Source organism: Harpia harpyja, chromosome 9 (genome assembly GCF_026419915.1).
Source record: "Harpia harpyja isolate bHarHar1 chromosome 9, bHarHar1 primary haplotype, whole genome shotgun sequence".
NCBI classification, from domain to species: domain Eukaryota; kingdom Metazoa; phylum Chordata; class Aves; order Accipitriformes; family Accipitridae; genus Harpia; species Harpia harpyja.
The window spans coordinates 34,913,121-34,937,225 of NC_068948.1; the positions used below are offsets into that span (position 1 = coordinate 34,913,121).

Here is a 24,105-nt window from a genome sequence, read left to right on the forward strand (position 1 = left end):
CCACACCAGATTAGGCATGTGGTACAGCAGACACCAAGACTTGCACTTGGGTTTTTCTTCAGTTATATGGAAGAACCAAGGTAACAGGCAGGAGCATGTTGCTGGGTCCTCCTTACCCATCACCCCCAAATTTAGCTGAATCTGACCCACTTCCAACCTAACCGTGTTAGTCTGCGCTAAGAAATCAAAGCACTGAGAAATCAAAGCAAGCCAAGGCAATGTAACATGTTGCAATAAATTACTAGTCATCAGAAGTAACATTACCCTCTGTACATGCAGGTGCCACAGGCACAATCCAGAAGAGCACACCCAGGAGGGCTGATGCAAAACTAACTTCGGAGGCTGCTTTTTGCCTCCAAATTCTCATGGGTTTGTTTCCGCTGAGCACCAAGCCAAACCCATCCCACCAGGAGAAGAGGGTCCTGTCTGCATCTATGCCCTTATGCATCCAGCACACCAAGGTCTTTCTCCTCTCCCCTAACAATTAAGATTTTAGAGAAACAGATTCACCTCTGTGACTCTGCACTGGTTTTATTCTTAGCCTAAGGCATAAGCATAAAAAAAAAAAAATGCTTTGCATAAATCTACTGTAGCAAGGCTCTTATTTCACTTCCAGGCCAGTTTTTTCCAAAACCACTAAGCATTAAATGCAGAAGAGAAACTGTGAGAGATGAGCGTTTTGAGATGAAACAGAAAGTGAGAGTGATGGTCTTCAGAACAGATCAGCTCCTGTGGTTAAAGCACCTACAGCATTTCCAGCCACACAGCGCTTGCCTGAGTAGCACCCAAAAACACTGCCAGCCTCCCATGGGAGGCTACGAAAGAAAACAGGGACATCAGGAGAGCCGTGAGGGGAGCAGACAGGAAAAAAGCAGCTCAGAGAGAGTTGCAAGGGGAATGCAGAAAGAGAAACAAAAACAATGAAAGTGGCGAGGAAAAGCAGCAGAAGAGGAAGCGGAGAAGCACATTGGAAATGAGCTCTTCTCACTCCTCCCTTCAGCCTCGGGAGCCACAGACCAAACCCGACCACACAGCTTTATTTTCTACATTGAAGAAAGCCGATGCAACCAGTTACAGCGACATGTAGCTTCACAGAAGTGAGGGAGGTGGCGGTTTTTGTTGTTTAGTGTTTTTAAGATGGACTGTCCTGCATTTTAAAGACAAAGGAAGAAACCAGAAGGCAAAGGTGCCACTTACATTAGCATAACGAAGCTAAACCAGCACAGTACCAGCACAGGTACTGAGCAGTCAGTGCCAAGATACAACATAACATTGCCCAGGTCTCACACAGCCCTCCTCCACACCACAACGCTGTGCAAAATACTCGCTTAATGCAGTCGGGATGCCCATGGCTCGGGGGGAAGGCAGAGAGCCAGTACCTTTCATTGCCTGGCTGGAACTCGGAGAGCAGGGACGGCCTCCGCCGCTGCGGTTGCATGATAGACCCCGGCGGGAGGTGGGAAGCAAAATCCCTGGAATGATGCTGGTACTCCAACAGTGCGACGTCCTGCAGAAACAAACACAGAAGAGCTTGTTAGGCTGGTGGCAATTTTCAAGCAAGCATTGAACCCTGACAACTCAGAAGAAACCATACAGATACTCGCCCTTTGAAGCACTGGGTGCTGGACCACAAAGCTCAGTGCTTTCCCCCCCCCCAAAAGGGTTCCCGGTAACCCCCAGTCCCACACCATATTGGGATGGTAGCTCAGCCCCCGGTCCAGCCTGCCTCTGGCCTTTTACTGGGGCTGCTCACAGGCTGGCTCCTGCAATGGGACCCCAGCTAGCTCAACCCAGCCGCTGAACACGCACACAGGGATTTTCAGCATCCAAGCAGTCCTGATGACAACTTCAAATCCAAGAGGAAGAATAGGTAAGAAGAAAATTAAGAGTCACAGGATACTTTCAGCTTCAATAATCCACACAGCAGTATGGAGAAAGAAAAAAAAAAAAAAAAAGAAAAGAAATCACAAATGTTATCTTGAGAGTGTCCCTTTAAACACAGCTCTCCTGGGCTGAGCTCAAGGGGTTTGAAAGGACAGTTTGCTACTTATTATGTGTACGTCCCTTTTGTTCCTTGACCCTTGGAGAGTACAGTACAGTATGTTCCTGATTTTAATTAAATAAGAAGCCCTCCTGTTCTGTGCCACAGACTGATTCCAGCAACAGTATTTTAGCAGCTACATTCAACTGCTATTTTTTATTTGCAGATAGATACTTGACCGGAAGACTAATCATCTAATTAACTAAGACCTTCAGCAATGGCATAGAAAGCCCTGTCACAGAATATCCCTGGTAACACTGACACACATTTACATTAGAACCAATCCCATCTGGAAGTCTATTTTGAACAGTTCTCAACTGGAACAAAAAAGCTCCAACTCCATCAAAAAGAAAAAAGAAATTTCAGAGTCAAAAAAAAAACCCCCAAAACCTCAACAGATAAAATACCACATGCATGCAGTTGGGGGTGTGGGCAGGGGACTCTCAGCCCTAACAGCTGCAACAGAAATTATTTGATCAGATGTAGTGAAGATTGACATGCTCCAGCACAAGGAAAGCTGGAGAAGTGCCCCAGCAAGGTGCATGGCAGGCAAAGAAAGGATTTGGGAGCTTAAATAGCAACAACCTGCACCGAGAGAACCCCCTCTCCCAAGCTGTAAGTGAACAGAGCAGCCCAGCACCGGATGCCATGCTCTCCTCCAGCCAGCTGCAGAGTAGAAGGGAATATCAAAGCCCAGCATCTTTGGCCACCAGAGGGTAAAACAAGATGTTTGCACAGCAGCTTTCTGGAAAGCCAGGAAGAAACACAGAAATTGTAAGCACTCAGTCTGGGGGAGCCAAGAAAAGCAGATCCCCTACCCCACATTCAGGCGCTCTCTCACAAAAGCTAGAAAGGCCAAATATCAAACAGAGGAAGGGGAATGGTGGTGGTATCTGATGGCCACCACTTCTCCTTATGCCTAGAAAGGTGCATCAGTTTTTGGAATCAGGTTCATTTCTCCCCAGCATCAGGCAATAGTGTGGTGCTGCTCCTTTTCTGTTCTGACCAATCTTGGGACACACCAGGAACCAGGGCCCTCTGCCAAGCCCCAAACTCCTGGTTTCCACCTCCAGCCTGGCCATTTCAGACCTCAGCCTCTGGGGCAAGGGGTGTCTTCAGACAGGTTCTTGTGACGTAAGGAGGGCATTACTGGTACAATGTCTACTCATCCTCATGGGCATGTTCCATTTTCTGCTATAAATCCAGGCGTTAAGGGAGGATGCTACGCCATGACACTGCTCTTCCTTCAGCTCTAGAGTCCATCCTAGACTCCATTCGTGCAGGACACCATGGCGGGCTGCAGAACAGAATATGCCATCGGTCCAACCACAGATGGGACAAACTCAGACATTTGGAGTGAAGGAGCTCATTAGCTCTTACAGTCCCAGCCAAAGCAGAATTGCTGCCTACGAGTTTCCCCACGTTCACACTCGACCTGGTTTTTGTGTTGTTTTTGAAAAAAAAAAAAAAGCGCAACGCAGTGCCTGACATCCACCTACAAAACAAACACACCATGTCTGGGAAGACACACCAATAGGCCCACAACCAAGACCGTCACCCTCTGTGGGCGTATAAACAAGAATTACCCGTCTGGGAGGTTCAAAGGCTGTGCCTTTGAGAAAAAAAAGAAGGCTCTTGCATGTCCCAAGAACCATCTGTTCTTCCTTTTCCCCCTGCCCACACTCAGCTGAGCTTTACCTTTTCCTCCTCTAACCCCCATCAGAAAACTGCTGGTGGAGCTCAGAGCCTGCAGGCATGGCCCGAAGTGACAGGGAAGCTCGTTACGCCAAGCCTTTAGCTCAGGGCTCGGATGGCAGACGTACCTCTATGGCTTCCCCACCAAGGGCAAAGCTTGTGAGCACCAGCTCCTGCTTTTCCAGACGTCACCCAATTCACTCTGACCTGCTCCGCTTTGCTCACATCAGCATTTGGTTTTACCAGAAGAAAGTATAACCTAAAAATTAGCGAGGAGGATTAAAATTGACAAATTTCTGTGCCCTGTGATGAACTGTCAAAGGAACCACGGGAGACCTGGCAAAGACATACGTGGATTAATTGCTCAGAAAGTTACTACAGTAAATTGCACTGTGAGCTATGACACTGTTTTTCAAACGCAAATGCCGGAAAGGTTTACGAGCTGCCTTCAGAAGAGGCTTTAATTTTGTTTAGCAGTGTTTTAAAGATATATGCTGGGAGGCACCTTGCTGCCAGCGCCGCTGCACCTTCCACACACAGGCAGAGACAAGGGAGCAGCGTCCAGTGGGTGCCATGTGAATTCCCCACTGCTGAGGCACACAGCACAAATGTGATTTAGTCCCCGTCCTGACCTAAGATTTCTAGTGCAGCCTTGGCACCTGCTCAAGGGCAGCTGTAAGACACCTGACACAAAACAACTAAAAAGCTCTACAGCCCCAAGCTACATGTCGCTCCTTTTCCTCTCCATTGCTTTGCTGGTTTTTGCTCAATTCTATTTTTTCACTCATCCTCTCCCTCCTCCTCTCTTTGCATCTCTTCCTGCCCTCTGCAAACACTCCTTCCACCCCCCCAAATCTGTTGATGTGTCCGAGTACCTTCTCCAGGGCCCTCAGTTCTCCCATTGCCTCCAGTTGGGACTTTGTTCCTTTTACGCCAACCCTCCTGTTGTTCCTCGTGGTTCAGGTACTCCCACACAGATGTACTTTGTGGAAATTTTGCAGAATTTCATAAATTCAGTAAATGTGAAGAAATAGAAATTAAGGAAGCAAAAAGACCATGGGTAGTCTGGGGCTCTGGCACATCAGCAGATTTGGGGGAGTGGGAGGAGGGTTTGCAGAGGGCAGGAAGAGATGCAAAGAGAAGATGAGCACCTTTTCCACTTCTGTTGATAGAAATTAAGTTTCTTTACTCAGGCGAAGGAGGAGGAATGTTTCCAAAACAAAACCAAAGCAAAGCAACCAAAATTACTCTGGAAGTCTCAATGTCAAGACCTTATCATTCTTCTGATAAAACAGCAGCTTCTCAAAATATAATCCTGGGTGAAAGGCACTGCATCCCCCTCTAACCGTGTAGGCAGACTATAAACAAACAGGCCTCTAGACTGCACGGTTTGAGAACCAGCCCAGTGATGCCGAGGCTGAGCTGCCATGGTCAGGGTTACATCCTCCTGTCCCGCACACCCCTCTCTGGCAGCAGCTCTCCACCGGCCACGAGAGGCCCGCTTTATTTGGGGTAGTCCCTTGGGCATCCATCCTCTCCGATGGAAGCAAATCCACACGATGCCACGGGAGCAGCCTTGTAAGCAGTCGGAAAGCTTGTCTGAGCAGGGGAGATACAGCCCAGACACAGCCAGCACAGAGGTTCCCCAAAATCACCTCTACTGCAGAGCACTGGCGGGAGGGCATTTGTCCCCCAGCATCTCCCCAGCACAACTCTGCTACGCACATCCTTGCTCTGGTGCCTCCTGCTCCTACAACAATCCACCCACTGATGCCCGGCCAACCCACACTTGCCCAGGGGCAGCAGTAGCAGGCCTGGGTTAGGAGCAGACCTGGAAAACCATGAAAGTCACCCAGCCAGGAGAGGAAAGCCAGATCCCTGTCGCTGGGAGCAGCTTGACATCCAAGTGCAGTGAAGAGGCTGGGTCATCTCCATCTTCCAGTCCCAGAAATGCATTGCTGTCTTTGTCCTTCACAAGCCACCTGGTGTTACACCATGCTGGACAGCTGCCCTGGCCCAGACCATCAGCCTTGCATGCAAGAAACAGACACTTCAAAACCAGCAAGCCACATCTCCAAAGCTTAGGGTGAAGCCAGCTAACTAAAATTAGAAAAACAAGGAAAATCTACATTATTCAGTTTCAAACTATGTACCTGCACTAGCTCCCGAGCACATCACCCGAATGAAATCAAACCAGGGAACAAGCTCTTCAGGGCTGAGGGAGCTCAGCCTCACATTGCACTGCCCCAGCTCCAAGCGACCCACTGAGACAGGGCTGCACGCTGCCGTAAGCAGAAGGGACACGTAGCAGCGATGTGGGGCTGTGCGGCTGCCGCTTAGGAGGCAGGTGATGGGGAGCACAGACAAACAGCTGCTGGTACCATCACCAAAACTGCAGCTCCTCATAACAGAACATTTCGGGTGCCCACAGCATAGCATACACTGCAATTCAGCAGTCAGCTGGAGCCACAAGTACCCAGCGGCAGACTTCAGCATCCCACGTGAACGCTGCAAACCCCTGGCCTTTACACAGGGGTCGGATTCCCTCTCCCTTTCATCAAACCTGCTTCAGTCAAAGCCTGACATGGGTGATGCCGAAGACAACAGACCTCACGACCGCTGCCTGCTGCGGCGACTGGTGAGGAAGGGTCTTGCAGGAAAAACAACTGAAATGCAGCCGCTTTCTGCCTAAATACAGCCAGAGACCTGCCCTGATGAGAGCTGGCTCCAGCGGGTCTTTCTGAGCAGCTCCTGGCCCCACACCACAAAGAGCCACTGGCTGGGCTGAGCCAGCACCAGCAACATCGCCAAAGACAGACAGACACTGAGAGTGCCTACAGTGCCATAAATCACCCCAGCAGAGCAATGCAGCATAAGGCCAACGTTTAGATAAATGAAATGCTAAAGAGCCAAAAGCAGCCTCATTAAAATACGCTTCTTCATGTGGCAGACTGAAGAGGTACTCGGGCCCAGCCACAGGTGCCGCAAGTGTCCTTTGCTGCCAGCAAGGAAGGCTGGACGTGTCCACGCTGCCCCTGCCTGGGGGTGCTGGGAGCTGGTGAAAAAGCACTCCCAGTCTCAAGGTCTTTTTGTGTTATTACTTGATTTGGGAGCACCGAGAGCGCCGTCTCCCTCCCCCTCCTGGTAAATCCTTTGACCCTAAATAACCTGAGTCTATCAGGCTCATTTAGATACGCTAATCAAACTGTCTAAAGCCAGGAGACTGAATGCAGTATTACAGAAAAGCCCTTGGCAACACAAAACCAGAGACAGCCCCACAGAAAGGAAAAAAAAGCTTCCCTCCCCCTCTTTTTTTTTTTTTTTTTTTAATTTTTTTAAACTTTCAGCCTGCTGCCTTACCTACCATAATAACTCCAGCAAAATCTTCTGTGCTGTCCCCTGACCTCAGGATAACCCCCACACTAAACTAATAACTGCACACAGCCACACAGCCTTTCTGCCTCTCTCACTTTCTGTTTTGAACGCGTGCACTCGCTGGTGCGCTTCATTTCTCCTTCCCCTGCTTGCAGTTGTCTGGATCCAGGTTGCCTGACCTCCAACAAGGAGAAAGAAAGGGAGGTTTGAAAGCGATGCTGGAAGCACCCCTGGGTGCTGACCCGCAGCGCACAGAGCCAGACAACACTACGCCATGGCCAACAGCAGCTCTGACCCTGCTCTCCTAGCTCCAGCACAGAGCACATCCATACAGACAAAGCATCTACCGACTGCTGCATGCAGATGACATTCCCACAGCTGCAAGAATTAGCCACCGAGAAGACGACCCCAGAGACACGACGCCTGCAGAAAGGAAGCCTGGAGCTGGTCTTGCAAGAGAAAGGCAAACTGCTCCTCCTCTCTTCCTCTCACCAGCAGAAAAACAAGTGCAAACACCCAGTGCTTCTGGCTTCCTTGGAAAACAGCTCTAGAGCAAACCCATGGAGACCTATAGTGCAGCCAGATGAGCACCTGCAGCACAGCTCGAGCAGCCTGAAGCATTAGATCCATCCCCCATCGCTTACCACGTCTTCAGCCGAGAAAGCAACCAGGAGCTCCCCACTGAGTTTCAGTGCAAAGACAGCTTCACTTAAAAACCACCGGCTCTCGTTTTGCAGTGACGCCGAGGAGAAGCGGTCCCAGGGTCAGTCACCACATCCGCCAGCTGAGCAGGCTCCCCAGCGGAGGGTGGCACTCGTAGCAGCAGCCACCTCTAATCACGGCATCGCGCACAAGCAGCGCCTCACCTGCGGAGCTCCCCGGGCACAGGAGCCCTCATCCAGCTACAAGCCACTGCCCCACACCGTCCTTGTCACCTTTTACAGGCAGGCAAACAGGCCAGGGCACGGCACACGCTCATCAAGGAGCAAATCCCAGCTCCTTGCCACCTCCACCAAGGATTAGGCTGTGGGCTGTTCATTATGAGCTCGCCCAGTGTTGTATTGCAAATAATTTTTATTTCTTCACAACGTGCTATTTCTGCTGAAGCACTCCCAAGCGTTTAGCCTAAACGAGGCCGATTAATAATGGCATGGTCCAAATAGCGAGCAAAAAACAATGCCAGAGCAACCCTATTTATTTCACTATTTATAAGATGTCCCTTACCTAATTTCAGAAGTGGATGCCTGGCCCAATCCTGCTGTTCGTGAGCAGCACGCGTGCCATTCTGGGCACTCCTTTTAACCACAGGGGAATTGATGGGTGAGGGCAGTGGGGCTGGTGACCCCACAAATCGTGACACTGGTGGCATGCAGAGCCAGAGCTGGGCACTTTACAGCTGCTGCCCAGCATGTCCCACACTCCTCTCATCCCCCCCCAGCAACATCCCACTGGCTCTGGGGGATCTGGGGAGCTTGCTCCACCCCACACCTCACCTTCATCCTGGGTGTCCTGGTTTCCACTGTTTTTTCCCGACAGGAGAGGAGAGAGCTGCTGCAACAGCACTGCCCAGAGCAGCACCCGCACCAGCCACGTGCTCCATCCCTCTCCTCCTCCTGCTTTTGTGCTGGTGTTTCCCCAAATCAGAGAATGCCCCTGCGCCTCTTATGCCCAGAGCTATTCCCTATACAACGAAGATGGCCAGAGGGGACACACAAGTCAGAAGGGCCCAACATGGTGGCCAAGACTTGACTGCACAGCCTCGGACTGCAGACCCATCCCGTTCCCCCCGGGAAGCCTATGGCAGATCAAGCTTCCCACACCCCAGGGAACATGAAGACAGCATGGAGCAGCATATCCCAACTTGAAACCTGCAAGGGCATCTGACCATCCAGCAATTAATTTTCGCAATAAGCTGCTGCTTGAGCCCCTTGACACAACCCTGACTGCAGCAGGAGGCTGGGCCAGCAATCGGTGCCACCTGCAAGCCAAGCAGACCAACTCTCCAGTCCAAGATGGGGCGGCCAAAGCGGCACAGCCACCACTCTGGTGGCTTTGCCAGAGACAGAGATGCCCCCCACCCCTGCTCTGCACACTCTGAACTTTGAAAAAAGAAGTTGCTTTAAACGTCTTTCTGCCAGGAGCAAGCATGACCTATTTTAGCAATAAAAAGAAAAGCTCTCTGGTGCCTGGATACCCCTTGGCACTGGCAGCACAGCAGTTGCTCATCAGACCGAAAAATGCACTTTTTCGCCTTTGCCTGGAGAAAATAATTTTTCCCAAAGCTGATTCAGGTAAGAGGAGGGGGGAAGGTTTGGGAGGAACCAGGGTGGTAACAGAGCCATCGCTGCATGAGGTCCAGAGACAGCACGGACTGCGGGGGGACCAGCTCGGCATACAGCCCATCACCCTCAGGCTCCCCAGCAAAGAGGAGCCATCCTCTGCTACAGAAAACCTCCACTGAAGTGCAAAGGAGGTAGTTATTGATCAAAACAGGTTGTCCACAAGTACACTGCTGTCTGCCTCACTTCCTCCCCAAAACCCCAAGAGGAGCTCACTGCAGATTTAAAAAACAAAAACAAAACAAAACAAAAACAACAAAAAAACCCCCACACACCAAAAACCCAACAAACAAACAACAACTCTTTTACAATCAGCTCTACTGTTGAAGATAACGTCAGTAATAAAAACCTGGCTGAATATATGCATTTTTGTCTTGCCTACGGGGATGCAACATGTGCTGAAAAGACAAATGCCCTTATTGTTCTGACAGTCTCATTGCCAGCCATCTCTCAGAAGCTGCTGACTTGGCCTTTTGTTTTAGGAGGTGACCACACTGCGCGTGGCCCCTTCTTGGAAGGCATTGATTTCTGCTGCCATGCCTGCACTGAGGCCACATCTGCTGCCAGCACCATTAGCGTCTGTACCAGCTGCACAGTAATGCATCCTTCCTGACGCCCTCTCCCCCGCCTCTCCAGCAAACCGGGGCTGTCAGCAGCGTTTAGCTGTCCTGTCTGAATATGCCATTCATGGAGAAGAAGTCACGTCTCGGTGGGGGCAGCTCTCAGCTGTTGTGGCTTCCCAGTCATCTGACCGGTGCCGGGTGCTGGAGCCAGCCGCCAGCCCTCTCCCCAGCAGCCAGAGGTGCCCGCAGAGCAGCAGCACATCCATTACAGTGCTGCTTTTGAGTCTCTCTCCATCACAAGACTTTTGTCCCAGTCTCATCCAGGCGCCTTTGAGCCAAGAATGACCCGTCTGCCCTTCCTCCACTCCCCACGCCTGGCGCTCTGCTTCCTGAAGCCACTTGTGGTCACGAACACCCATGCAGGATGAGCAGCTCTCTTCACACAACAAACCCCAAACTTCCACCTTAAAAGCACGTTTTGCTCATCATCGCATCTCTTCTGCAGTGTAGTCCCCCACCTTCTCCTACCACACACGCTCCCACACAACACCCATAACCTATCTCTGCAGGTCCATGTAGGACCCTTTCGCCTTTCCCCCACTAGCTCTCCTACACTTCCTCACACCTCCACAGCAAATCCTTCAGTTCAAAGAACCCAACTTGCGCAGTATCTTGAATAAATGTGGTGACAGTGACAATCAGCAAAAGCCCCCAGTCTTGCAGAAAGTGTCTCCAGAGGCTGGTGGGGCAACGCAGGCAGAGTCAGACTAGGAGTGCAGGCAAAGGCTTTACGTCTCCAAAAGTGGCTTCAGTGGGTGTCTACCTTTGCCAAACCACATATGCAGCAAAAGTTCTTTCTTCCCCTGTGGATTTACAATCTTGAGATCAACCAAAAGCAAAGCATCACCCTCTGCATCAAAGCATGTCCAAAAAGCAAATTAGGGAGCAACCACAGAAGTTTACAGTAGCTTGCAGAAAAAGAACTGTTTTGGATAAAGGCTGTATCCTAGGGAAAATGAGCTTTAAATCAAACTGCTGTAAGCCAACTCCTCCTTCCTGGCAATGGGAGAGACACTCCAGGGCAGGGAATTAGGTGTCCTGTTCTTTCACCTTCATGCTCTCCCAGTCCCACAGCAGAAAGCCAATTCTCCCAAATCCACCGCTGAGCTGCTCAGAGCTCACGCAGTCCTTCACTGGAAAGGTACTCAAGAGAGATCATGCCGAGTTCTCATGACAGACCTGATCAGAGTCAGTATTTCCAAGGTACGTTTTTGATTTTCAAGGCATTCCTTAAAACATAAGCTGGAGCCCGGCAGGCAGAATTCAGGATGCTAATCTCTGGCACCAACCGCCCCCCACTCAGCTGCGCAGTTGGTAGCAGGAGGCTTTTCTTTGCGCTCGGAGGTGGTTGGAAAAGGCTCTTCACAGCCTAGGGGATTTCAGCATTTGGCACCATAAACTCTTCCGTTCTGCAAGTTCCTGGAGCACCGACACAGACTGGCATTTTGCTTCCAGCAGATAAAAGTGTGAATAACTACTCCAAGGAAAACCAACACAGCAGCAAAGGCACCATGTGCTGTAATGCAAAATACACTGCCTCTCTGCAGGCTTACCTGGTGTCGCCTTGCCACGCTGATCATGTCACTGCGGAAAGGAGCTAGCTCCTGCCATCTCGGGAGCCTGCATCTCCTTACAGCACCTTCCACGGCAGGATGCTGGGTTTAACTTGCCCTGCTCAAACTCTTGGGAGGAGGAGTCTGGGCAAGGAAGGCACTCAATTCCCTCCAGGCCACCACTTGGCTAGGACACCAAATCAACACACAAGCTTGCACCAACCTCTTGTCTCTGGTTCAGACAGACAAGGAATTTATTTATCACGGGCCAAAAAAAATGAGCAATCGGGCTGGGACGCTCCTGCGCAAGTGCCGTTTTGCAGGCGGGGAGTTTAATGAAGGAACTACAGAGCTGCTTCCAGACAGGAGAGGTGGCACGGGAGAAAGCATGAAGGTCTCAAAGCTGGAGCAGAGGGGTTAAGGAGGGGGTTAAGCTCACCTTTCCATCTCAGCTGAAGCAGTGCGCAGGGAACGCAGGCAAACAGCGTGCAGGAGGCATGCCGAGCACTTCTTGTTTTGCAGAGAGGGGATTCAAGTGACGATGGAGCACCAATTTCACATGCATGTGCACGCACCCCAATCCTACCAATCCCCAAACCTATTTAGTTTCTCTGGTAGGTAAGACACTAAAAGCACCCCAAAAGCAGAAGCTGTTTTGGCACAGAGGCTACTGACACCCAGCATCTCCTGCAGCTGATACCACCCTCCCAGAAACCCCAGCCTGCATCCAAAGCTGCATCATTCCTGCAGCTCTGAAATGTCAGGGCACTAATAGGAGAACTATGACTGGTAAGGAGGGCACAGCAAGAAACTGGATCCACACGGGAGAAAGAGAGGGGAGCCCTTCTGTCCCCAGGGAATATTATTGATCACAAAGAGGCTTTAAAAGGAAAGGGGGACATGCACTATGCAGGGAAATTGATCTGTTTACAGAAAATATCTGCAGGTTGCCTGAAAAGGAATATCCTTCATGCGAAAGCTTCCTTTGAGAGAGCATGAACTTCGGACACATTAGAAGGTTAAGAGCTTAAGTAAAGTGTTTTTTCACCTTTAGCTAAAGGTCACAGAGCATTCAAACAATTCCTCTGTTCCCAAGCCGAACATGACAGAAGTCAACTAAGCACCCCAACATTACAGCTAATGAATATGGAAAACAAAAACATTTCCCCTGCAGTTTGGCCAACAACCACTCAGTGCTCTTCAGAAGAAACTGCTGATTATTGGTGATTTTAGTTTTACCTAAAGAAAGTCAAACAAACCAGAACCTTTTCATCAAGCTTCCTTCTCCCCTTTAAAACCATGCACACTTGTCAAAGTTTTTTTACAAGTTATTTTTTTAGTAAGATGGAATTTAACCTAGGGTCATTATAAAATACCACACCATTTTCACATCCAGCCTCCCTGAAAGCTGTTGGGACCTGAGGTCCCACTGAGGAGAAGGACACCCTGATACAGTTGGGCACAAACCTACCCTGCTGAAGAGCCTGTTTGCTGCATCACCCATCAGAGCTCAGTCTGGATCAGACCCATGGGTTCACAGCCCTGCCCAAAGCTGGCACCTAAGAGTGAAACCAGCCAACAAACATCCTCACTCAACCGGTACTGGATCTTCTCTGCCAGCTCCAAACTCAGCAGTAACTCCTGGAACGTGCTGCTGGGAGATGGTGCCCATACGTACAAAACATATTTCTGTCCATTCACTTGAAATGCATCTTTTTCCCCATTTTGTTGGATATTCCCTTGGGTTTTATACAATGGGAGAAGAAAAGTGCCCAAGAGTGCTTCCACTGCCTTCTGCCCCTTCACAACATCCCCTCTTACTTGCCTCATCTGTGAAATCAAACAGCTGCAATCCTTTAAATCACTTTTCATAAAGTGTCTCCAAGCCTAAAACAATGTCACGGCTCATTTCTGAGCTCAGTATTCCTGCAGCGCCGCATTTCCCTGGTGCAACTGTCACAGTTGGACTGTGATTATTTATTTATATTATAATAGCATTTGCAGCCCTGCTGTGCTCAGCCCTGCGCACACACCCAGGAGGTGACCCAGGGTGTTTCCACCACCAGGATAAGGATCCCTAGGCTGACGAATTCCCAGTTCTCAGGAAAGGATGTCGTAGAACGCAGCAAACCAGAATCAAAATCTAATTAGATGCAAGACATGCTAGTGTCGGGTTGGTTTTGGCCTCTCTTGCTTTCTTCCAAACAAGCTCTCACTGTGCAAACACACCCCATGGCAAAACTGACCTGGCCAAGACATGCAAGCAAATACCACTTTTAATATTAAACAGCGCAGCAACTTCAAAGCAAACAGGCTCTCCTCTCCCAAGCAATCCCACCAGAGATCCGCTCTAGCCCCAGAGCCATGGCCAGGTTCCAGCTCACGGCGCCGCCGAGCAAGAGACACGTGTTTGCAAACAGCTGAGGGTGGCAGGGCAGATCATGCAGGGACACGCTTGAAGAAACGCTCTGCCTACCCTCACGAGGAGAGGCAAGGTGCATTCCATTTGTGTGGGGCTGGCACACTTCTACCGACAGGACCCTTTTGGCTTTCCATCCAAAAAAATCTCAGCCTGGACCTCTCCTGCATCCAGACACCTAAAAGGTATCACATAACTTTGGAAGATTACATGCGGCTGTAAAAATAGCTTCTAGAAGCAAACGCCAGCAACTTCTTCCAACATTAATACGATAGAATAGAAACACTATTCACACTAGCCAGAGAGCAGGGCAAGTTGGAGAAACCCTGAGCTCCGTCCGACTTGCAAACAACTGCCCCGCTTGGTTCATTCTGCTGTTGCAACACTAAGGGGAAGCAACTGGGGTTTGCAGGAGACAAGGACTCAACACCCCAAGGCTAGGAGCCTTTCGCACTCCTCCAAAAAATCTATCTCCACATTGGGTATTGAGGTTTCTTTGGTTTGTTTTTAAATCATGGCTTTGCAACAAATGCAGGTCTTGCTCACCTGGTCACATCCTCCTTCTGCTCGAGTTTCTGATAAAGACAGAACTGGGATTTTCTTCTTGAGACAAATGCTCTTGTTCCATCCCACCTCCCAAATAAACACGCTCACACCGATGGAAGCAAGACTCCCATAAATCGAACCAGGTCAGCGTGTCTCATACCCTGGATGAAAAGCTTCTTTGTACAGAAGCACGCAGGCCCCAAGCGATCTAGATGAGCCAGCTAACGCAGCCAAAAGCTCGTCCTGTGCCCTGCTTAATGTTTCTATTTCAAAGCCTTTCCAAACTCTGGCTCTGCTCACCATGCCACTCTGCTGAAGCCCAGGAAAGAGGGCAGATGAGGGAATTTCACCCCTTCATTGACACTTCACGGGTTTCCAGGCTTTCAAGTCAAACCCTAAAATCATCACAGCACAAATTTTACCATTCAATAGCCATCACTGTCAGAAACATAACCCCGAGACAAGGTCTCCTCACAGACTTGTGTTACAAGCACCTTCCTGTCTGTGGCCACCTCACTGTAACCCACGAAGAAGCAGCTCTAAAGAGCAGCCTTGCAAGCATGTGCCACACTCCAGCACCAAATAAGATTCATTTAAGCAGCTTCAGCTGACTATAGCTGTTCCACTGAGGAGAGTTTTTTCCATTAAGGTCTTAACCCTAAAACATTCAACCACCCAGGATGAGCAGAGACATACATGAGTGACGTAGCACAGAAAGGAGAGACTGGATTCAGGTGAATTAACCTGTGCAAGCTCCGGTGCATTCAACAAAACACAGCCAACAAAAAAATCACCACCAGTTTATGTCTTGATCCAAGAGAAGACAAGACTACAGGTCAAAGGTAAGAGGGGGGAAAAAAGTGGGGAAGGACAAAGTGGGGAAAAAAAAATCAGCAACTCAGTTTTCTTTTTGCTCCCCAGGAGTGCCACCACCAGCCAGGAACTCCAGGTAGAGAGGGACAGGTCTCGTGACCGAAGGACAGGCAGCAGGTTCGCCCCAGCAGTCTGCCTGGAAATCAGGAGAGCTCTCCCGTGGGTGTGAGGAGCAAGGACTGGGCTCACTGGGAAGCGGTGAGCCCACGCGCAGGAGGGGATGCTCGTTCCCTTGTGATTCAGCGCTAAGGAAAGGCCATGCAGAAGAGGGCTGGAGGCCACATGCTCCTGCTCCACATGGATGGCCAACCTTCCCCTCTCCCCCCAGGCTGGTTGCTGCATCCAACCAAGGTTGCTGTTGCCAGGAAGACAAACAGACTTGGGTGCTCAGAAGTGATGAGCCAGAGCCCACAAGCACTACTGCAGCAAGCGCCAGGAAGAGGTTGGAAAGGGAGAGAAAAGCTGAAAGCACCATATGGAGAAACAAAAGAGGATCCCACGAGAGAGGAACGATGAAATCCCATACCACAGGCACGGAAACAGTCTGATTTCTCTGTAACAGCCACATCCGAGACCAGCACAGCTGAACCACTGCCCCCAGCGAAGGGGACGCACCATGCAGCTCCTACCCTGCGAGCGGGTAGGGAAGGAAAGTCTCTTGCCTTACCGCATGTGGTCGAGCAATCTGAACCGGATAGGACATGGCGTGCGGGGGGTAGCGCGGCTCGGCAGCACGCCAGCTCTGCGTCACGGGCTGCGTAGATCCAGACATGTCGGAAGAGCAGGTGCGGCGGTCGCTGCTTCCAAATCACCAACAAAGGATTAGGAGAGCCAAGAGCTCCTCTTCATCATGAGTGTGCTTTCCAGGTCACACAACAACTAGAAGCAAACGGGAAAGCAGCGGGTTAAAATTAAGCCAACCATGGTTCCACAAGACAACTGAGCATCAAGCCTTGGGTGATCACCAAAAGCTGACTGTCCTCGCAACTCTCCAGCAGCCCCGTTTTTCACTTCGCAAACACCACTGCCAAGTTTTTGCTGTGGATTACTCCTATCACAGGGAAGTCCAAATACAAGATTATCCCAAATTCATCCCATCCGATTGCCAGGCCTGCAAACTGCCAGCAATTTATTTGGGCCCTGTTGACCTATGTCTCCAAGTCTCTTAGAGATGAGTATTTTTGGGGGGGGTGACTTAGTTCCCAAAAACACAAGCTAGAGTTTTGGTACTTCAATGCAAGGTCCAAAGGCACAAGGTCCCTCCCTCAGCCCATCCCTTTCCCCATTCACGCTCTCACACACCCGCACACATTTCTTTCAGTGCCCTCCTTTCCAAGCTGTGGCCATTTTTGCAGCCACCTGCAGGTAAACACTGATCTATGCCAGGAGGGACAACAGGCACCAACCTCCCCAGCAGCCACGGGGCTACACTAAAACCCGATCCTAAAGCACACCACACGCCTCCAGTGCCACCTAAATCAGCCTTTCTGATTAGGACCAAGAGCCAGAGAAGACACCATGGCCCTGAGGGTATTTTCACAAACACCCCTGTCACCCACACATTCGCTTCTTTAGTATGTGTTGCAATTCCTTTCACAGCTGTAACAAAATCAGGAAAACCAACAAAGCAGGAGGACTCCCCTCGGCCCCAAGAGGAGATTTACAAGTTACTAATTTTTATAGATACTTCACATAGTTTGTTTGGTGAGGATTTTAAGCCTCCTGGTTTTTGTCTGGATTTCAAGGAAAAAAGTAACAAATGTCTAAGTGCTGCCCTTCATCACTGCCAGTTTAAGGTGCATTAACTATTATTCTTGTATTAATGGTCAGTTATACAAAGCATAAATTCCCACTGCTGCCTGGGCTTGGGGGATGCTGCCAGGGCTGACCCCAAGCAGGGAGAGCCCCAGCTCCCCGGCTCTCCCTCCCCAGGACCTGTTCTCCACCCCACGCAATGCTGAGCACACTCACACACCTCCTCCCCAGCACAGGTAGACATTAACATATAGATTTGTGCAAGGTTTTTGGCAGTATCAAAATCTTTCATCAACACACTGGGAGCAGCAGAGAAAGCTTCCAGCGCTGTGAGCTCCCCAGCGGCATCTCCCTATGCTCTCATGGTCTCTGCTGCATGAGGAACACAGCCAGCCCAAGCCAACGCAATTTCAACCGAAACAGCAGTTGGCATGTACAAAAACCAAAAGGGGGTGGGAAAGGAGGAGGGGAAAAAAAAAAAAAAAAAGAGGAAGTTTTTCTTTGTCTTTTTCTTTTTTTTCCCCGCCTGTGAGACCACAGATCAGCCCGTGCTGATAAACTACTTGCTATCTGCTGCAGGCAGGCACAAGACCACCTTGCTGGTTTGCCGGCATCCATGCACAACTCACCAACCAGAAATAAAATCAAACCAAGGCAACGGTCCCCGTCAGGCTGGGCACAAGAAGCAGGGCAACAACAGCAGGAGGAAAGCAGCCTAAGGAAGCCACCTTACAAAGAGAAAGTTTTACAAAAATAGTATTTTTCACCAAATTCCCATTAAGGCCTAAGGGTGACAGCCATGCAGAGACACCTCCATGCTCCTGCCGAGGGTCAGCCAAGCCTCTTTGGCAAGAGGTATTTTGCCAAGTTACATACGGGAAAACACACAGCAAGGTTTGGCTCTCAGGGCAGGGAGAGAAGAGACAACCAGGTCCCCTCCTGCTTTCAAGCTGACTCCCTGCACAGGAGCCAGGATTCCCCCCGGTCCTGCACCCACACATCCCTGCCGAGCCCCAGGGCACCTTACCTGCCACCCCGGTCCCGGGAAGCACCGGTGGCCCAGGAACAGCCCGGCTCTCACGCAATGGGGACAGCCTCCCCACACAGGAGCTTGGTGTGCTCGGTGCAATCCACCCCCGGGGCAGGAAAGCCCCTGCACACGCAGGGGAATTCAGAGGCACCCAGAACGCAACCAGTGCGTATTTACACTTCCAGTATGACTACCCCACTTCCCCTCGTGCTTCCGACAGGATGGGATTTTAATCACCGATTCCCACCCAAAGCTGGGGGCCGTGCAGGGAGCATGCGGTTCAACATCCACTCTGCTCACCCTCCGGGGACACACCACCACCCTCCCAGCTCTCCTGCAGCCCACGTATGCTTCTATAGGGGTAAACCCTCCCTGCAGCTGCCAAGGACGCCGTGCACAATGCTCTCAAGGGCTCCAAAAGCTCGCTGGGATCTGCAGAAGTTTAAGGTACTTTCCTAATAACGGATTCAAGCTTGGACATCTTGGCTTGCAGCCACCTACAAGTTAATTAGCACATGTAAATATATATATATACACACACGCATGTATATACACACACTCCAAGATGGGGGGGCCCACAGCCCTTAGCAGCTTTCAGCAAGCCAACTACTTCCATGGAAGCTCAGCAGGTAGACCAGACCATGCCGTGGCAGCTGCCTACAGTAAAAGAAATGGGAAGATTTTTCTTTTTTTAAACTCTTCAGATCAGAAGTTCAGCTTTAAAACTCGGCATCAAGTGCAAAGCCTCACAGTGTCAACCTCTAAAACAGTTTAAAAGCTTTTTTGCACCTGTCTGTGCAACCAGAAAAAAAGTTAACTCTCTACTAGAGGGATACACAAACACACGGTGAAATTACAGGGGCCAACAAAACTATCCTACACCAAGGCACAAGGCACACTGCCTGCAAGCTCTGCTGCACTGGTGATGTGCACTAACTACACGCTAGCAGGACCACAAGAGATTTTTTCCTTACCAAGGGCAGCAAACTACCTCTGGCTCAACAAGAAGCCCTGGAAAGCCAAGAGTAAAAATCACGTGCTTGCAAACAGGCAAAGCACACTGCCCATGCATTTCCACACTTGCAAACCATGGAGCAGCAGGTCATCAGCAAGATCTCAGCGCAAGTCTAAGGTCCTGGATGCTCTCCACTGCAGCTGGACTGTGGGCCGGAGCCAAATGAGGTCACCAAAGCACTGGGGCAGCTCCACAGATGCCATGGCCTTAAATCCCATTTTTATGTTCCATGTGTGAAGAAAGGGGCTGCTGCAGCATGCCCAGTCCAGCACCGCTCCAGGAAGGAGGACAGTCCACGGCCAGCCAGCAGCAGGGCTGTGGGTGCTCCCACTGGGGAGCAAAGTGGGAGCATAACATCTTGCTGGAGATGTACAGGTGCTGCTTCAGAGCTGGGCACAGCTAGGACACTGCTTGGTTACCTATCCCCAGCAAAAGATACCGGGGTGCCTCCTCATCCACAACCCTTTATTAATTATTTTTGAGAGAGGAACACAAACAATAGGAGCAGATTAATAGAAGTAAAAGAGAAATAGCGCAGCCAAGCTCTTTAAAGATTTAAGATCAAACTGTTTGGTTCCTACTTTTCTCAACTGATTTTGATGAGGAACAGACATTGTCTCACAGGAAAAGTATTTCCCCCCCAGTTGGAGTCTCCATCAGAGACTGTTTTATCCGCAGACCTGCGTTAGCCATTACAGCACTAGGTATGAGGAGATTTACAGTCTCTGATTAGGAACAGGAGAAAGCTGGAGGTTACCAGCAAACCCAGCACCAGGGCTACAACATGAACCTGGGGAAGAGACAAGAGCCCACAGAGGCTCTGGCACCCATTTATTTCCACCTGTTTGGGAGACTCCCAGGATCCTGACCCACTGCTGATGCCTTCAAAAACTCCACCCTCCTTCCCCCTGCCAAATCCACACAGCAAAGCACAGCTACCCTGCTCCTCTGTTTCTCCTCTTCGTGTGCCATTTACTGAAGTCATTTCCCCATCACCTGTTCTCCCTAGTTTACATCATGAAAGCACTCTAAAAGCCACTGCAAGTTGCTGCAGGGTTACCGGCACACAGAGGAGCTCTGCCCGCATGCCCAGCTGCCCGAGCGCCTGCCACCTCCCAGCAGCATACGCCAGCTCAGGCACAGCCCATGCTAATGGCGTGTACAGCACCGGGCCAAGCAGACTCGTGTCCAGCCCAAAAGATGGGCACAGACAAGCTCACGACGCCCCACAGTCATCTACAGGTTCACAGTCAACACCACCCAGACACAGGGCTGAATACCTCTGTGCTGGTCCTTCAGCCCAGCTCCTGACCACGGCAAAAGCATACACTGATACAGTCAGGACCATGCAAAAACCCTACAGGTCTAAATTTGCAGTCAAATTGCGTTGCAAAAAATTTAATTAACATCACTCAACACGCTTGTTGCTCTTCAAAGTTAGAGCCAACCCTCCTGATCAGCTCTGTACTCCTCAGGGAGAGCAGGATTCCCAGGTGAGGTCCCTGGCTTGCCACTGACACAACATAAATCTGGGCGAGTTGCCGTAATTACACCATGCCTTAGTTCATCTGTCTGAAAAGTGAGAACAACAAGACACTCCCAGCTCACAGAAAATACCAGTTCACCCATCCTCATAAGAGTTTTAAAGATCCCAATGAAAACACACTGCTTAAGTTCAAAATAAATTTTTTTTTTTTTTTTTAAGCAAGCACATGCTGAAATAAGATTAGCAGAATATGTTGTTTCTTAAATCCAGAGTAATGTTACTCAATTTGTGGTCTACGGACCATGGATGGTCTACAGAAGACGTTAGGAGGTAGCCCACAAAAAGACTGCATAAGACCTTACTAAAAGGCAACAACTAGTACCACCATACTGCGCAGACAAGGCAAATAAACGAAATGCTGGTAGCACTCACCAGGGCACATTTAAAGTGAACAGTATTGACAACAAAGGTAATGTTTATTTACATTAAACAATGCAAGTTTTTTGAAAAAACAACCAAGTCATCTTGACTCAAATGCTAAATACATGATAATTTTCCTCCTCAGACAAGAAAGAAAAGGTATATATTCTCCGGTCAACTCGTGTATTTTGAAATAAAAGGAGACATTTGTTTATAATGCTTAATTAATACCAAACTACAACGTTCACCTCCAAGAGACCAACCAACCCATGATGCTTAAAAAACCCCAGCGCACACTTGTGTGCAGCACAGCAGAAAAGCATATTGCCTGTTGGCAGCCGTCCCACGGCCAGTAACAGCATTGACACACCGTACAGCTCTAGATCAAAACCAGACCTGAAAAGCAGTTAAGAGATTTACCCACACCCGTTTTAAAGCACTAGTGGAAGCAAAAATAATTGAAGTGTGATGAAAATGGGTAGAGAGACTATCCTAAGAAATGCACCACGACGTAATGGTAATGGATTTGTCTAATCAATACGTGCATGAAATCTTCTTGGAAGATAGTTGACATTCTACACAAATATTTGTATGTACTGTATCTATTAAGTACTTTCAATAGGAAAGCAGGCTCTCTGCCATAAATTTAGGGCTCTATTCAGAATAACATAGATGACTATGTCAGTGTCTGCAGCCTGGGAATCCACAGTAGCATTCAATCACAGCAGGGTACAGAGGTTTTAAATTAAAATAGCAGCACAGGGTCAACAGGAAAGATCAGGCACATCCTGAGCTCAGTGGCATGGAGGGAGGTTATTTCAACCCCAGGGGTCATGGCTTGTACCTGCATGTGATCTTAAAACATTTTTCTTGCTTTGGAATAGTACAAAAGCAAAGGCGGGCTGGTAGCACCCTGCACATCATGGCCAGACCCTGCGGTTCCTCAGGTGCACCTCAAACAGCGGTACCCAAAGCAGCTCTTGCCCTGTTCCCCGGCTCACCCATTGACAGAAGCCCTCCTCCCTCTTCTCTTTTGGCCAGATGACTTTTGAACTAGATTAATTTCCTAGCCTGACTGATGGTACAGATGCACAAGCAATTACAGCAGCAGATCTGGAGGAAGAAGGAGCCTTGCAGCACCATGACGGAACTGCCCAGGGAAGGATGCTACCCTTTTAAGAAGGTACAACCGGTCCCTAAGGCCACAGAGGGGATGGCAGAAGCTCAGGAGCTGAAGTCTCTCATCCTGTTTTGCTGCCTCCTTGCTGGAAACCTCTAGGCTGCATCAGCTCTCCCACCACAGCATGGCTCCACACAGAACCGGTTCTGATCCCCAATGAGAGGTAAATTCTCTGCCCTGCTCCTATCACTGCCCAAAGAGGCAAAGCAGGATTTGCAACTTGTATTTCTCCTTTTCAATCTTTCCAAGCTATTTTGGGCACGGGACCCATGTTTAGCTCTGCCCCGAGATAACCTTTGCCAGCACTTGTGTACAGATCTTGACACCACAGCTGCACAGAGCAAGGTCAGAGGGTTAGATTTTGCCAGCCCCACTCCCAGTTGTGTTTTGAAAGGCAGGTTTGTCAGACAGACTGCTCTGAGCAGTGACACCACCCTGGCCTGATGCTTCTGCCAGAGGAAAGTACATGCTAACTGTATGTACTTAGGAGCTGCAACTCCTGCCGCTAACAGCCCTCGTGCAGACCCCAACTCTCCGTAGCATAATTGGGTTGCTTGGGAGCAGATGAGACATCTGCACCACCTGCCCCACCACGAACACCCCTTGTCAGATGAGCACTTGCAATGGATCTCACACAGTTTAAGTACCTCCCAGCCCTCGGCAAAGAGGCTGCAAGTGACCTTGTGACGGCTCCCAGAGGGGCACGTATGTGCTTAAATGAACAAGACTGACCCATTTCTCTTTGCAGGAGCACTCGGCTGTCATTCCCCAGCTGCAGGGACACCGTCTTATTAAAATGCACAAGTCACATACCAAGTGCCAGCCTGGCCACGGCTCCAGCCTCACGGTCAACACCAGCACGGCTGGCCTGAACCCTTGCTTTTCAAATCCTGCCATAACGTGCCTCTTTCCCTTTAGTTTCCCTACTCCCGTTGTTAGATTTTCCCCTCCTAATCAATTAAAAAAAACCTTAAGCATCCCTGGTTTTTGCAAGTTGAGACTGCAAAAGCACGCAGACAACCCGTGGATCATCTGGATGGTGAGCTCGTCAGCAGGGATGCGATGGCAGAGCCGCTCCTGTTACACAACGGCATCGCTGCGCCCGTGCCAGGGCGCCCACGGCCCTGCAAACCCATTCCCATGCTGCTCCACTGGGAAGCGGAGAGCAGGCACACACACAGCCACACACAACCCACAGCTACTGACTGGCAGCTGCACTCTAAATGCCCAAAAGGGACACTTCAAGTAATTAAAGATACTGACAAGGAACAGTGAAAAAGAAACCCACACTAAAAAAAGGGGGGAGGTGGGATTTGGATCCATGCACAGGCAATTCATGGAACAAAGGAGTTATTTTAAGTCTAGGCTGGAAATAGAAAACAAATTAGACCACGCAAGGCCTTTGTTGAAGATGATCTGCAAAGACAAATGGAAAAGCCTGGAGAGGAAATAAAAAACACCCAAACACGAAACCACCCGGGCACTGGGACTGCAAAGGGAAACAGGGCAGGGAACTAGAGGAGGAAAGGAAAGGAAAGGAGTGACAGTCAAATGCCAGAGCACAGATTAGGCAGCCAAAAAGGAGACAGATAAGAAAACCAGTGCAGGACAGCAAAAGCAAACCAGCAGAATTGACTAGTAAAACCCCAGGGATGGAAAAAAAATGCTGAAAATGCCCCATTTTCTGATGGAAGCCCAGCCCAAAGCTCCAGATACAGAAATGCACAAGCTGAAACTAAAAAGCATGTCTGCTGG

At 49.8% G+C, this 24,105-nt stretch overlaps 1 protein-coding gene across 17 annotated transcripts in view; it reads right to left on the reverse strand.

The window, feature by feature from the left end:
* The window catches only part of NCOR2 (nuclear receptor corepressor 2), a 260,465-nt gene that overhangs the window by 167,809 nt on the left and 68,551 nt on the right, over positions 1-24,105 (reverse strand). For 16 of the 17 annotated variants that reach the window (XM_052798060.1, XM_052798068.1, XM_052798067.1 and 13 more), the window contains exons 2-3: positions 16,132-16,343; positions 1,380-1,507 (exon numbers count right to left, since the gene is read on the reverse strand). In XM_052798060.1, the coding sequence (XP_052654020.1) occupies positions 1,380-1,507; positions 16,132-16,236 (233 nt within the window). In that variant the 5' untranslated portion in view covers positions 16,237-16,343. Of the gene's footprint in view, positions 1-1,379; positions 1,508-11,626; positions 11,669-16,131; positions 16,344-24,105 lie in introns of those variants that run through there. The other variant, XM_052798063.1, reaches the window with a different exon arrangement.